Source organism: Hyla sarda, unplaced genomic scaffold (genome assembly GCF_029499605.1).
Source record: "Hyla sarda isolate aHylSar1 unplaced genomic scaffold, aHylSar1.hap1 scaffold_595, whole genome shotgun sequence".
Lineage (NCBI taxonomy): Eukaryota > Metazoa > Chordata > Amphibia > Anura > Hylidae > Hyla > Hyla sarda.
The window spans coordinates 9,778-24,700 of NW_026610609.1; the positions used below are offsets into that span (position 1 = coordinate 9,778).

General features: G+C 42.3%; 1 protein-coding gene across 4 annotated transcripts in view; it reads right to left on the bottom strand.

The window, feature by feature from the left end:
• Positions 1–4,649: 4,649 nt before the first annotated feature.
• LOC130340503 (oocyte zinc finger protein XlCOF22-like) overlaps positions 4,650–14,923 on the bottom strand; it is a 71,763-nt gene continuing 61,489 nt past the window's right edge. For 2 of the 4 annotated variants that reach the window (XM_056554200.1, XM_056554201.1), the window contains 3 exons: positions 13,352–13,443; positions 13,114–13,222; positions 4,650–6,637 (listed from right to left, as the gene is read on the bottom strand). In XM_056554200.1, coding sequence (XP_056410175.1) covers positions 4,665–6,637; positions 13,114–13,222; positions 13,352–13,443 — 2,174 coding nt within the window. In that variant the 3' untranslated portion in view covers positions 4,650–4,664. Of the gene's footprint in view, positions 6,638–13,113; positions 13,223–13,351; positions 13,444–13,550; positions 13,630–14,923 lie in introns of all 4 variants that reach the window. The other 2 variants (XM_056554199.1, XM_056554202.1) reach the window with 2 other exon arrangements.

Genomic DNA, 14,923 nt, shown 5'->3' on the forward strand with positions numbered 1-14,923 from the left:
AGTATATCAGGATGTGATGATCTTATATAGAGGTTCTGCAGTATATCAGGATGTGATGATCTTATATAGAGGTTCTGCAGTATATCAGGATGTGATGATCTTATATAGAGGCTCTGCAGTATATCAGGATGTGATGATCTTATATAGAGGTTCTGCAGTATATAGGATGTGATGATCTTATATAGAGGTTCTGCAGTATATAGGATGTGATGATCTTATATAGAGGGTTCTGCAGTATATCAGGATGTGATGATCTTATATAGAGGGCTCTGCAGTATATCAGGATGTGATGATCTTATATAGAGGTTCTGCAGTATATCAGGATGTGATGATCTTATATAGAGGGCTCTGCAGTATATCAGGATGTGATGATCTTATATAGAGGGCTCTGCAGTATATCAGGATGTGATGATCTTATATAGAGGGCTCTGCAGTATATCAGGATGTGATGATCTTATATAGAGGGTTCTGCAGTATATCAGGATGTGATGATCTTATATAGAGGTTCTGCAGTATATCAGGATGTGATGATCTTATATAGAGGTTCTGCAGTATATCAGGATGTGATGATCTTATATAGAGGCTCTGCAGTATATCAGGATGTGATGATCTTATATAGAGGTTCTGCAGTATATAGGATGTGATGATCTTATATAGAGGTTCTGCAGTATATAGGATGTGATGATCTTATATAGAGGTTCTGCAGTATATAGGATGTGATGATCTTATATAGAGGGTTCTGCAGTATATCAGGATGTGATGATCTTATATAGAGGGCTCTGCAGTATATCAGGATGTGATGATCTTATATAGAGGTTCTGCAGTATATCAGGATGTGATGATCTTATATAGAGGGCTCTGCAGTATATCAGGATGTGATGATCTTATATAGAGGGCTCTGCAGTATATCAGGATGTGATGATCTTATATAGAGGGCTCTGCAGTATATCAGGATGTGATGATCTTATATAGAGGGTTCTGCAGTATATCAGGATGTGATGATCTTATATAGAGGTTCTGCAGTATATCAGGATGTGATGATCTTATATAGAGGTTCTGCAGTATATCAGGATGTGATGATCTTATATAGAGGCTCTGCAGTATATCAGGATGTGATGATCTTATATAGAGGTTCTGCAGTATATAGGATGTGATGATCTTATATAGAGGTTCTGCAGTATATTAGGATGTGATGATCTTATATAGAGGGTTCTGCAGTATATCAGGATGTGATGATCTTATATAGAGGGCTCTGCAGTATATCAGGATGTGATGATCTTATATAGAGGTTCTGCAGTATATCAGGATGTGATGATCTTATATAGAGGTTCTGCAGTATATCAGGATGTGAGGATCTTATATAGAGGTTCTGCAGTATATAGGATGTGAGGATCTTATATAGAGGGTTCTGCAGTATATCAGGATGTGATGATCTTATATAGAGGTTCTGCAGTATATCAGGATGTGATGATCTTATATAGAGGGTTCTGCAGTATATCAGGATGTGATGATCTTATATAGAGGCTCTGCAGTATATCAGGATGTGATGATCTTATATAGAGGTTCTGCAGTATATAGGATGTGATGATCTTATATAGAGGTTCTGCAGTATATAGGATGTGATGATCTTATATAGAGGGTTCTGCAGTATATCAGGATGTGATGATCTTATATAGAGGGTTCTGCAGTATATCAGGATGTGATGATCTTATATAGAGGTTCTGCAGTATATCAGGATGTGATGATCTTATATAGAGGTTCTGCAGTATATAGGGTGTGATGATCTTATATAGAGGGCTCTGCAGTATATCAGGATGTGATGATCTTATATAGAGGTTCTGCAGTATATCAGGATGTGATCTTATATAGAGGTTCTGCAGTATATCAGGATGTGATGATCTTATATAGAGGTTCTGCAGTATATCAGGATGTGATGATCTTATATAGAGGGCTCTGCAGTATATCAGGATGTGATGATCTTATATAGAGGTTCTGCAGTATATCAGGATGTGATGATCTTATATAGAGGCTCTGCAGTATATCAGGATGTGATGATCTTATATAGAGGGTTCTGCAGTATATCAGGATGTGATGATCTTATATAGAGGTTCTGCAGTATATCAGGATGTGATCTTATATAGAGGGTTCTGCAGTATATCAGGATGTGATGATCTTATATAGAGGCTCTGCAGTATATCAGGATGTGATGATCTTATATAGAGGTTCTGCAGTATATCAGGATGTGATGATCTTATATAGAGGTTCTGCAGTATATCAGGATGTGATGATCTTATATAGAGGGCTCTGCAGTATATCAGGATGTGATGATCTTATATAGAGGCTCTGCAGTATATCAGGATGTGATGATCTTATATAGAGGTTCTGCAGTATATCAGGATGTGATGATCTTATATAGAGGGTTCTGCAGTATATCAGGATGTGATGATCTTATATAGAGGTTCTGCAGTATATCAGGATGTGATGATCTTATATAGAGGTTCTGCAGTATATCATGATGTGATGATCTTATATAGGGGGCTCTGCAGTATATCAGGATGTGATGATCTTATATAGAGGTTCTGCAGTATATCAGGATGTGATGATCTTATATAGAGGGCTCTGCAGTATATCAGGATGTGATGATCTTATATAGAGGTTCTGCAGTATATCAGGATGTGATGATCTTATATAGAGGTTCTGCAGTATATCAGGATGTGATGATCTTATATAGAGGTTCTGCAGTATATCAGGATGTGATGATATTATATAGAGGGCTCTGCAGTATATCAGGATGTGATGATCTTATATAGAGGGCTCTGCAGTATATCAGGATGTGATGATCTTATATAGAGGGCTCTGCAGTATATCAGGATGTGATGATCTTATATAGAGGTTCTGCAGTATATAGGGTGTGATGATCTTATATAGAGGGCTCTGCAGTATATCACGATGTGATGATCTTATATAGAGGTTCTGCAGTATATCAGGATGTGATCTTATATAGAGGTTCTGCAGTATATCAGGATGTGATGATCTTATATAGAGGTTCTGCAGTATATCAGGATGTGATGATCTTATATAGAGGTTCTGCAGTATATAGGATGTGATGATCTTATATAGAGGTTCTGCAGTATATCAGGATGTGATGATCTTATATAGAGGTTCTGCAGTATATCAGGATGTGATCTTATATAGAGGGTTCTGCAGTATATCAGGATGTGATGATCTTATATAGAGGCTCTGCAGTATGCAGTATATCAGGATGTGATGATCTTATATAGAGGTTCTGCAGTTTATCAGGATGTGATGATCTTATATAGAAGTTCTACAGTATATCAGGATGTGATGATCTTATATAGAGGTTCTGCAGTATATCAGGATATGATGATCTTATATAGAGGTTCTGCAGTATATCAGGATGTGATGATCTTATATAGAGGTTCTGCAGTATATAGGATGTGATGATCTTATATAGAGGTTCTGCAGTATATCAGGATGTGATGATCTTATATAGAGGGTTCTGCAGTATATCAGGATGTGATGATCTTATATAGAGGGCTCTGCAGTATATCAGGATGTGATGATCTTATATAGAGGTTCTGCAGTATATCAGGATGTGATGATCTTATATAGAGGTTCTGCAGTATATCAGGATGTGATGATCTTATATAGAGGGTTCTGCAGTATATCAGGATGTGATGATCTTATATAGAGGTTCTGCAGTATATCAGGATGTGATGATCTTATATAGGGGGCTCTGCAGTATATCAGGATGTGATGATCTTATATAGAGGTTCTGCAGTATATAGGATGTGATGATCTTATATAGAGGTTCTGCAGTATATCAGGATGTGATGATCTTATATAGAGGTTCTGCAGTATCACGTTAAGACTAATAGAAATATGGAGTAAATAGACGATACAATAATAAAATGCGCTAAAGATTTATTCATCACTAAATGATATAATACACAGGATTTGGCCCCGGTCGCACCTTATTACGACTGTTACATGAAGTAATTACAGTGACCCCCCCCTCCCCTGATAATTTCACCATCCGATGCTTTTATATGTCGGGGCCATCGCATAAACGGCTATCCTCCAGCGCAGACGGCTTCAGCTACCACCGGATAGGCGTTTAATGTGCCCCGTGTGCTCCGCTGATGATCACTCACCTGTTCCCGACGCTCCGGACCGTTCTCTTAGGATCCCCTGCATCGCCATCGCTCTCCTTCGTCGTCATCCAATAGGAGCAGCGTACGCAGCGACGTGATGAAGAGCGATGATCCTGGCCAGCGGAGACGTTCCGGAGCAGCGGAGACACCCCGGGGACACGGCAACAGCCATGGAGGGCGACATCCAGGGCAGCGGTGACGGGTCCGGAGCGGCGGGGACAGGTGAGTATAACTTCCTATACTTATCATTGCACGGATCCCTCAACATACAATGGTTTCAACTAATGATGGTTCATTTGGAACGAATTACCATCGTATGTTGAGGGACCACTGTAATTCTACACAACATTATTCTGGTGCATGTTCTGCCACAATTCTGTCCCATCAGGAATAGTTATGGGGGCGGGGTTTATTCTCTTCTGAATTCTCTGATAAGAAAAAAAAATCTGATTTCCATCAAAAAAAAAAAAAAAATTCGCACAAAGAACATCAAAGTGGCCTCTGTCTTGTGTGAATTCTCTTATGTGCGACAAGATTTTGTTTTCGTACAAAACATTTTTCACATTCTGAGCATGAATATGGCCTTTCTCCTGTGTGACTTCTCTCATGTGTAACAAGACCTGATTTATTTGTAAAGCATTTCCCACATTCTGAACATGAATATGGTTTCTCTCCTGTGTGAATTCTCTTGTGTGTCACAAGATGTGATTTATTAATAAAGCATTTACCACATTCTGAACATGAATACGGCTTCTCTCCTGTGTGAATTCTCTGATGACTAACAAGATATGATTTACTAGTAAAATATTTTCCACATTCTGAACATGAATATGGATTCTTTCCTGTGTGACTTCTCTCATGTTTAACAAGATCTGATTTCTGTCTAAAACATTTCCCACATTCTAGACATGAATATGGCTTCTCTCCTGTGTGAATTCTCTCATGTACATTAAGATTTGTTTTCCTTATAAAACATTTTCCACATTCTGAACATGAATATGGCTTCTCTTGTGTGTGTATTTTCTCATGTATAATAAGATCTGTTTTCAATCTAAAGCATTTCCCACACTCTGAACATGAATATGGCTTCTCTCCTGTGTGAATGCTCTTATGTCGAACAAGATGTGATTTATTTGTAAAGCATTTTCCACATTCTAAACATGAATTTGACTTCTCTCCTGTGTGAATTCTCTCATGACTAACAAGATGTGATTTGCTTATAAAGCATTTTCCACATTCTAAACATGAATACGGCTTCTCTCCTGTGTGGATTCTATTATGTTTAACAAGATCTGATTTCTGTCTATAACATTTTCCACATTCTGAACAGGAATAAGGCTTCTCTCCTGTGTGAATTCTCTCATGGTCAATAAGATTTGCTTTCTTTATAAAACATTTTCCACATTCTGAACAAGAATACGGCTTTTCTCCTGTGTGAATTCTCTCATGTATAATAAGATAGGATTTACCTGTAAAACATTTTCCACATTCTGAACATGAATACGGCTTCTCTCCTGTGTGAATTCTCTTATGTTTAACAAGACGTGATTTATACGTAAAACATTTCTCACATTCTGAACATGAATACGGCTTCTCTCCTGTGTGAATTTTTCTATGTGTATAAAGACCTACATTTCTTGTAAACTCTTTCCCACATTCATCACATTGAATCCTTTTCTCCCCTTTCTTCTCTGTCCTTGTGGTAACAATGTGTGGTTGGTCAGGAGAAGGTTCCCCATGATCAGGTGGATTATTATAGGATAGATCTGGATGGACATTAGGGGTAAGGAGGTCTTCTCCTGAGGAGCGCTCCATGATCTCTCCATCTTGTCCTGAGGAGCGCTCCATGATCTCTCCATCTTGTCCTGAGGAGCGCTCCATGATCTCTCCATCTTGTCCTGAGGAGCGCTCCATGATCCCTCCATCTTGTCCTGCGGAGCGCTCCATGATCTCTCCATCTTCTCCTGAGGAGCGCTCCATGATCTCTCCATCTTCTCCTGAGGAGCGCTCCATGATCTCTCCATCTTGTCCTGAGGAGCGCTCCATGATCTCTCCATCTTGTCCTGAGGAGCGCTCCATGATCTCTCCATCTTCTCCTGAGGAGCGCTCCATGATCTCTCCATCTTCTCCTGAGGGGTGCTCCATGATCTCTCCATCTTCTCCTGAGGAGCGCTCCATGATCTCTCCATCTTCTCCTGAGGAGCGCTCCATGATCTCTCCATCTTCTCCTGAGGAGCGCTCCATGATCTCTCCATCTTGTCCTGAGGAGCGCTCCATGATCTCTCCATCTTCTCCTGAGGAGCGCTCCATGATCTCTCCATCTTCTCCTGAGGGGTGCTCCATGATCTCTCCATCTTCTCCTGAGGGGTGCTCCATGATCTCTCCATCTTCTCCTGAGGAGCGCTCCATGATCTCTCCATCTTCTCCTGAGGAGCGCTCCATGATCTCTCCATCTTCTTTTCCTGTTGGGGATAAAGATACATTTTATTATTTTTTTCCACACCACAAAGTAGAGACATTTATTATATTTTTGCAGTTTTTGATACATTTTGCTCCAGCAGTAAGTAGGGGTATGAATACTTCCTTGTATTATGTAAACAAAGCTTTATAAACACTTTATAACGTCAGTGATGGCGTCCAGGACTTTGTCCTTCATTTTGTTCTCACATTTGAATTGATAAATTAAAACATTTTAAAGGGATATTCCGTTATTACAAAAAGTTTTCACCCCGAGACATGTAACGTACTAATATATCTCTATTGGGACATGTATGGAGAACGAGGTGTGGTTACAGCGTGCTGCAGTGTGCTGAGCAATGCTACAGCCAGAGGAGCAGACAGGGAATGATTACAGCAGGTGCTGCAGAATGTTCTAGGCAGGAAACTTGCTGTGTGAGGACTGTGATGGAGAGGAGAGGGAAAGCAATGCATTCTGGGAATTATACTAGGGCCCAACCCGGAAGTACTAAGAGGACCTGATAGGGAGAGGACACAGATACATAAGACAAATAATTATATGTAGGGAACAATTGATGCGCATGATGCTGTGTGTACGTCAATACTGAAGCCTCCCGACTCCCGGGTGTAGCGAGGGACTGGCGCATGCACAGTGGCACTGCGGGGAGTGAGAGCAGTATGCAGAGCTCTCATGTCATCAGGACGGGAGAGCTGGGTAAAATCTTTATGCGCATGCGCTATGCAAACAGAGCGCTGCGCTCAGGGGATAGGTGACTCCACGTCACTAGGATGTGGAGATGAAGATAATGAGTATTCAAACAACGGGGGAGGGCATAGAAACTTTAGTGCAGAAGCAGACGGCCGGCGGGGGTCCCACCTTAAAAGCGCTAATCATACACTGAAGGACGCAGGGTGTACCTGTACGCCCTGTTTCCACTACCCTGCTATGACGCAGGGTCACGAGCTGACCCCACATCATAGCGGGGTGGTCTCGGTAGCTAACAACGGCTGGGACCCGTGTCTAATGCCGTATATCACCAATTGCTTTGATGCCCGGCATTAACCCATTAGAAGCTGCGATTAAACTTGATTGCGGCATCTAAAATAAAAAAAAGCATCCCCTGTAGCTCAGCGGAGCTGATAGGGACCATCGCAGTGAAACCGTGGTGTCCCGATCAGCTGAGAGGATGGTGGGAGGGCCCTTACCTGGCTCCTCGCCATCCGATCTCTTCTGCGTTGCTCCAGCCTGGCTCAGCAGGCTGGAGCAATCGAGCACAGATAACACTGATCAATGCTATGCTAAAGGCACAGAACAGTGTATGTAATCAGAAGATCACATGGTATAGTCTCCTATGGGGGCTAAAAATGGTGTAAAAAATAAAATAAATTCCATATAAAAAATATGTAAACATAATAAAAAACATGTGGTATCGCAGTGTGTAAATGTCTGAAATATTAACCCCTTAAGGACGCAGACAAATAAATTTTTACGTTTTTGTTTTTTCCTCCTCGCCTTCAAAAAATCATAACGCTTTTACATTTTCATCCACAGACTAGTATGAGGGTTTGTTTTTTGCGCGACCAGTTGTCCGTTGTAATGCCGTCACTCACTTTACCATAAAATTTATGGCGCAACCAAAAAAATACTATTTGTGCGGGGAAATTAAAAAGAAAACCGCAATTTTGCTAATTTTGGAAGGTTTCGTTTTCACGCCGTACAATTGACAGTAAAAATGACGTATTCTTTATTCTTTGGGTCAATACGATTAAAATGATCCCCATGATAACAAACTTTTCTATTAATGTTGCGCTTTAAAAAAATTGCAAACTTTTAAACCAAATTAGTGCGTTTAAAATCCCCCTATTTTGAAGACCTATAACTTTCATTCATTTTTCCGTATAAGAGGCGGTATGAGGGCTCAATTTTTGCGCCGTGATCTGTACCTTTTTATTGATACCATATTTGCTTATTTAGAACTTTTAATCCATTTTTTATAAAAAATTTTGGGAATAAAATGTTATAAAAAAAAAAAAGCATCTATTTTGGATTTTTTTTATTTTTACGTTCACGCCGTTCACCGTACGCTATCATTACCATTCTATTTTAATAGTTCAGATATTTACGCACATGGCGATTCCGAATATGTATATAAAATATTTTTTTTAACACTTTTTGGGGGTGAAATAGGGAAAATGGGACAATTTACGTTTTTATTGGGGGAGGGGGTTTTTCACATTTTTTTTTACTTATATTTTTACACTATTTATAGCAATCACTCTATTGCTAATGCTGTCCAATGCTGTGTATAGAACATAGCACTGATCAGTGTTATCGGTCATCTTCTGCTCTGGTCTGCGGGAAGGCAGCGGAGGCAGGTGAAGGGACCTCCGGCTGCCGTGCAGGATGATCGGATCACCGCGGCAGCGCTGCGGGCGATCCGATCATCCATTTTGGTGACCGCGATGCTGCAGATGCCGTGATCTGTATTGATCACAGCATCTGAGGGGTTAATGGCGGACATCCGCAGGATCGCGGGTGTCCGCCGTTATGGGTGGTCCCTTGCTGCGATCAGCAGCCGGGACCTGCCGCGCATGATCCGGGCATCGCTCCGATGCTCGCGGTTATGCTTAGGACGTAAATGTACGTCCTGGTGCGTTAAGTACTACCTCACCAGGACGTACATTTACGGCGCTCGTCGTAAAGGGGCTGAAACATTATGTTAATTAAACCGCACGGTCAATGGAGTATGCGTAAAAAAATTCCTAAGTACAAAATTTTGAATTTTTGGTAAATTTTTATGAACCCCACCCCCACCCCCCAAAAAAAAAAAAAATATATAAATAAAAAAAAAAGGTATAAAAAGGTGATCAAGAAGTCCCATAAAAAAATGGTATCGATAAAAACTACAGATCACGGCGCAGAAAATGAGCCTCATAATCCTGTAGACGGAAAAATAAGAAAGTTATAGGGGTCAGGACAATATTAAACATACTGATTTTGGAGCATGGAGTTAGAATTTCTTTATCCTCCGGTAACCGTAGGAACCAAAATGACAGATATGGAGTCATTTTTACTGAAAAGTGATTTTTAATAGTTTTTTGGTTACACGGTAGATTTTATTATTAATTGATTGATGTCATTAATCCCTTAACGACCAAGGACGTATATTTACGTCCTTGGCCGGCTCCCGCGATATAACACAGGGTCACGCGGTGACCCCACATCATATCGGGTCAGTCCCGGCATGTATCTGATGTCGGGACCCGGGGATAATAGTGCGCGTCAGTGTTCGCGGTGCTGCTCGCTATTAACCCTTTAGAACCCTAAAAAAAGTGAAAGCTGCCCGGCTGCTCAGCGGGGCTGATCGGGACTACCGCAGTGAAAATTTGATGTCCCGATCAGCTGGGACACGAGCGGAGGTCCTCTTACCTGCCTCCGTCGTGTTCCCTCGGCGATTGATTGCTCCAAGCCTGAGATGCAGGCTTGAGCAAGCGACCGCCAATAACGTTGATCACTGCAAAGCTATGGCTTTGCAGTGAACAGGGTATAAGATCAGTGTGTGCAGTGTTATAGGTCCCTATGGGATAACAATGATCAGTATAAGAGATCAGTGTGTGCAGTGTTATAGGTCCCTATGGGATAATAATGATCTGTATAAGAGATCAGTGTGTGCAGTGTTATAGTCTCCTATGGGATAACGATCAGTATAAGAGATCAGTGTGTGCAGTGTTATAGTCTCCTATGGGATAACAATGATCAGTATAAGAGATCAGTGTGTGCAGTATTATAGTCTCCTATGGGATAACAATGATCAGTATAAGAGATCAGTATGTGCAGTGTTATAGTTTCCTATGGGATAACAATGATCAGTATAAGAGATCAGTATGTGCAGTGTTATAGTTTCCTATGGGATAACAATGATCAGTATAAGAGATCAGTATGTGCAGTGTTATAGTCTCCTATGGGATAATAATGATCAGTATAAGAGATCAGTGTGTGCAGTGTTATAGATCCCTATGGGATAACAATGATCAGTATAAGAGATCAGTGTGTGCAGTGTTATAGTCTCCTATGGGATAATAATGATCAGTATAAGAGATCAGTGTGTGCAGTGTTATAGGTCCCTTTGGGATAACAATGATCAGTATAAGAGATCAGTGTGTGCAGTATTATAGTCTCCTGTGGGATAACAATGATCAGTATAAGAGATCAGTGTGTGCAGTGTTATAGGTCCCTATGGGATAACAATGATCAGTATAAGAGATCAGTGTGATCAGTATTATAGTCACCTATGGGATAATAATGATCTGTATAAGAGATCAGTGTGTGCAGTGTTATAGGTCCCTATGGGATAACAATGATCAGTATAAGAGATCAGTGTGTGCAGTGTTATAGGTCCCTATGGGATAATAATGATCAGTATAAGAGATCAGTGTGTGCAGTGTTATAGTCTCCTATGGGATAACAATGATCAGTATAAGAGATCAGTATGTGCAGTGTTATAGTTTCCTATGGGATAACAATGATCAGTATAAGAGATCAGTATGTGCAGTGTTATAGTCTCCTATGGGATAATAATGATCAGTATAAGAGATCAGTGTGTGCAGTGTTATAGATCCCTATGGGATAACAATGATCAGTATAAGAGATCAGTGTGTGCAGTGTTATAGGTCCCTATGGGAGCTATAACACTGCAAAAAAAAGTGTAAAAAGTTAATAAATGTGATTTAACCCTTTCATTAATAAAAGTTCAAATCACCCCCCTTTTCCCATAAAAAATAAAATCCACCATGTAAATAAAGGGTTATGATTTTTAAAAGGTGAAAAAAAGTAAAATGAGTAGCGGATAAAACGAGCCTTATATGGGCCTGAGGAGGAAAAAAGAAAGTGCAAAACGGAAAACCCTGAGTCCTTAAGGGGTTAATTGATCTTCCGGATTGGTTCACACTAATATTATGTCTGGTCTGATGACATTGCTGGGAAGGATTTGTCATCTGATTGGGGGTGGATCCTCTGGACCGGAGAGGCGATGGCGCGGGCCGTACCAGGGGACCGGTTCTAAGTGGTTACTGGCGGGATGGACTTGCTGCGGCGGTAAACACCAGGTCGTATCCTCCAGTAGCGACTCGACCTCTCTGGCAGCTGATATGGCGCGGTACACAGGGAGCAGGCAGGAGCGTAGTCTGACGTAGCAGAGGTCAGGGCAGGCGGTAAGGGTTCACAGGCGAGTAGGCGGTAGCAACGGGTTCGGCAAACGGGCAAGGCAATACACACTATAGGAACGCTTTCTCAGAGGCACTAGGGCACAAAGATCCGGCAAGAGAAGGAAGGGGCAGGAGGCTTTTATTAGGGAAGGCAGGGGAAGTGAGGAGCCAGCGCACCAATTACCGGTGCGCTGGCCCTTTAAATTTACTGAAGGCGGCGCGGGGAGACTGGTGAGTGGAGCTGGGACGCGGCGCGTGAACGGGGGCCAGCAGTCCCGGCAGCCGCATCCCAGACACAAAGGAATCCGGGGCAAAGGATCGAGGAGGCGGGCGCTCCGGTCAGGGGACCGGAGTGCACGCCTTAACACCTTTATTACCTACCTGGGTAACACCTCCTGGAATTATTACCTACCTGGAATAACACCTCCTGGCATTATTACCTACCTGGGATAACACCTCCTGGAATTATTACCTACCTGGAATAACACCTCCTGGCATTATTACCTACCTGGGATGACACCTCCTGGCATTATAACCTACCTGAAATAACACCTCCTGGCATTATTACCTACCTGGGATAACACCTCCTGGAATTATTACCTACCTGGAGTAACACCTCCTGGCATTACTACCTACCTGGTGTAACACCTCCTGGCATTATTACCTACCAGGGACAACAGCTCCTGGAATTATTACCTACCAGGGACAACACCTCCTGGCATTATTACCTACCAGGGACAACACCTCCTGGCATTATTACCTACCAGGGACAACACCTCCTGGCTTTATTACCTACCAGGGACAACACCTCCTGGCATTATTACCTACCAGGAACAACACCTCCTGGCATTATTACCTACCAGGGACAACACCTCCTGGAATTATTACCTACCAGGGACAACACCTCCTGGAATTATTACCTACCAGGGACAACACCTCCTGGAATTATTACCTACCAGGGACAACACCTCCTGGAATTATTACCTACCAGGGACAACACCTCCTGGAATTATTACCTACCAGGGACAACACCTCCTGGAATTATTACCTACCAGGGACAACACCTCCTGGAATTATTACCTACCAGGGACAACACCTCCTGGAATTATTACCTACCAGGGACAACACCTCCTGGAATTATTACCTACCAGGGACAACACCTCCTGGAATTATTGCCTACCAGGGACAACACCTCCTGGAATGATTACCTACCTGGGACAACACCTCCTGGAATGATTACATACCTGGGACAACACCTCCTGGAATTATTACATACCTGGGGTAACACCTCCTGGAATTTCCTCCTTCACTTCCCTCATACACGGGTGATGGCCCCTCATCCTCTCTTCTTCATCCTCCACTTTATTATTAGTCAGATCTCCCCCCTGATGTGACATATAGAACAATTCACTACAATACAGCAGACAGGAGGAGCAACAGAGACACCCAAAATCTACCCCCACATCTATGACTGCAGGACCCCCCTATAGAGATACAGGATCAGCCTCATCTACCTGATGCTTCTCTGGGACATTTCCCTCTGGACAGTCCTGGGAATACAGATGGCGGGGACACCTCTCGGGTGGATTTCTATCAATGACTCCATCTGTAGGGAACACACAGTGATGAATAGATTATTCCATGTGATGATCAGATGATGGGTGTAGTAGTATCTAGGAGACCCTCCACCAATAAAAGTCTCCCCCTCCTTACACTGCTGATCGGCCCCGAAATCCGTCTCCTCTTCTGCTTCATCTTTAACCTCAACCTTAATATCCATCAGATCTTCACCCTAAAGAGCAAAAAAAAAAAACAACAACAAAATAAAAGGGGCTCCCGAATTCCATTATAACCTGGGGGGGCACACGGCCCCATGGTCCCCAGTATACATGTCCCCCCCCCCCTCCTCCTTATTTCCTTCTTCCCCCTTTATCTCCACAGGTTGTTTTGCTCAGTTATTCTGCCCGGTAACAGCTGTTCTGCTGAGAGATGGATTCCTGCTTCTGATTGGAGGATCAGATTCTGCCCGGTAACCATGATCTTCTGCCCAGCGATGCTCCAGCCCAACAACAGCATTCTGATTGGCTGGAGGCCCATTGGCGGGAAAAGTATTTCCCTTCTATACTGGGCTGTGGTGTCTCCAGCTCAGTCACCTGTGGGAAGATTAGAAGAAGCCCCGCCCTCCCCCTTTTATTTCACTTTCCTTTCCATCACAATGTTTTATAGAAGAGGTAAGTGACCCGAGAAGTCATGGGGGACATGTCTATTATTATATCTTATTGTGGTTTTTACCACCTTAAGCAAAATATATTTTAAGGCTCCTTGACCCTGCCTAATGGCTTGGCCCTTTGACACACCCCACCTTAATACTGGGGTGACACACTGTAACAAACCTTCTCCTCATCTAATCTCCTTACTACTGGGGTGACACACTGTAACAAACCTCCTCCTCATGTAATCTCCTTACTACTGGGGTGACACACTGTAACAAACCTCCTCCTCATGTAATTTCCTTACTACTGAGGTGACACACTGTAACAAACCTTCTCCTCATCTAATCTCCTTACTACTGGGGTGACACACTGTAACAAACCTCCTCCTCATGTAATCTCCTTACTACTGGGGTGCCACACTGTAACAAACCTCCTCCTCATGTAATTTCCTTACTACTGAGGTGACACACTGTAACAAACCTTCTCCTCATCTAATCTCCTTACTACTGGGGTGACACACTGTAACAAACCTCCTCCTCATGTAATCTCCTTACTACTGGGGTGACACAATGTAACAAACCTTCTCATCTAATCTCCTTACTACTGGGGTGACACACTAACAAACCTCCTCCTCATGTAATTTCCTTACTACTGAGGTGACACACTGTAACAAACCTCCTCCTCATGTAATCTCCTTACTAATGGGGTGACACACTGTAACAAACCTTCTCCTCATCTAATCTCCTTACTACTGGGGTGACACACTGTAAAAAACCTCCTCCTCATGTAATCACCTTACTACTGGGGTGACACACTGTAACACACCTCCTCCTCATGTAATCACAGTACTACTAGGGTGACACACTGTAACAA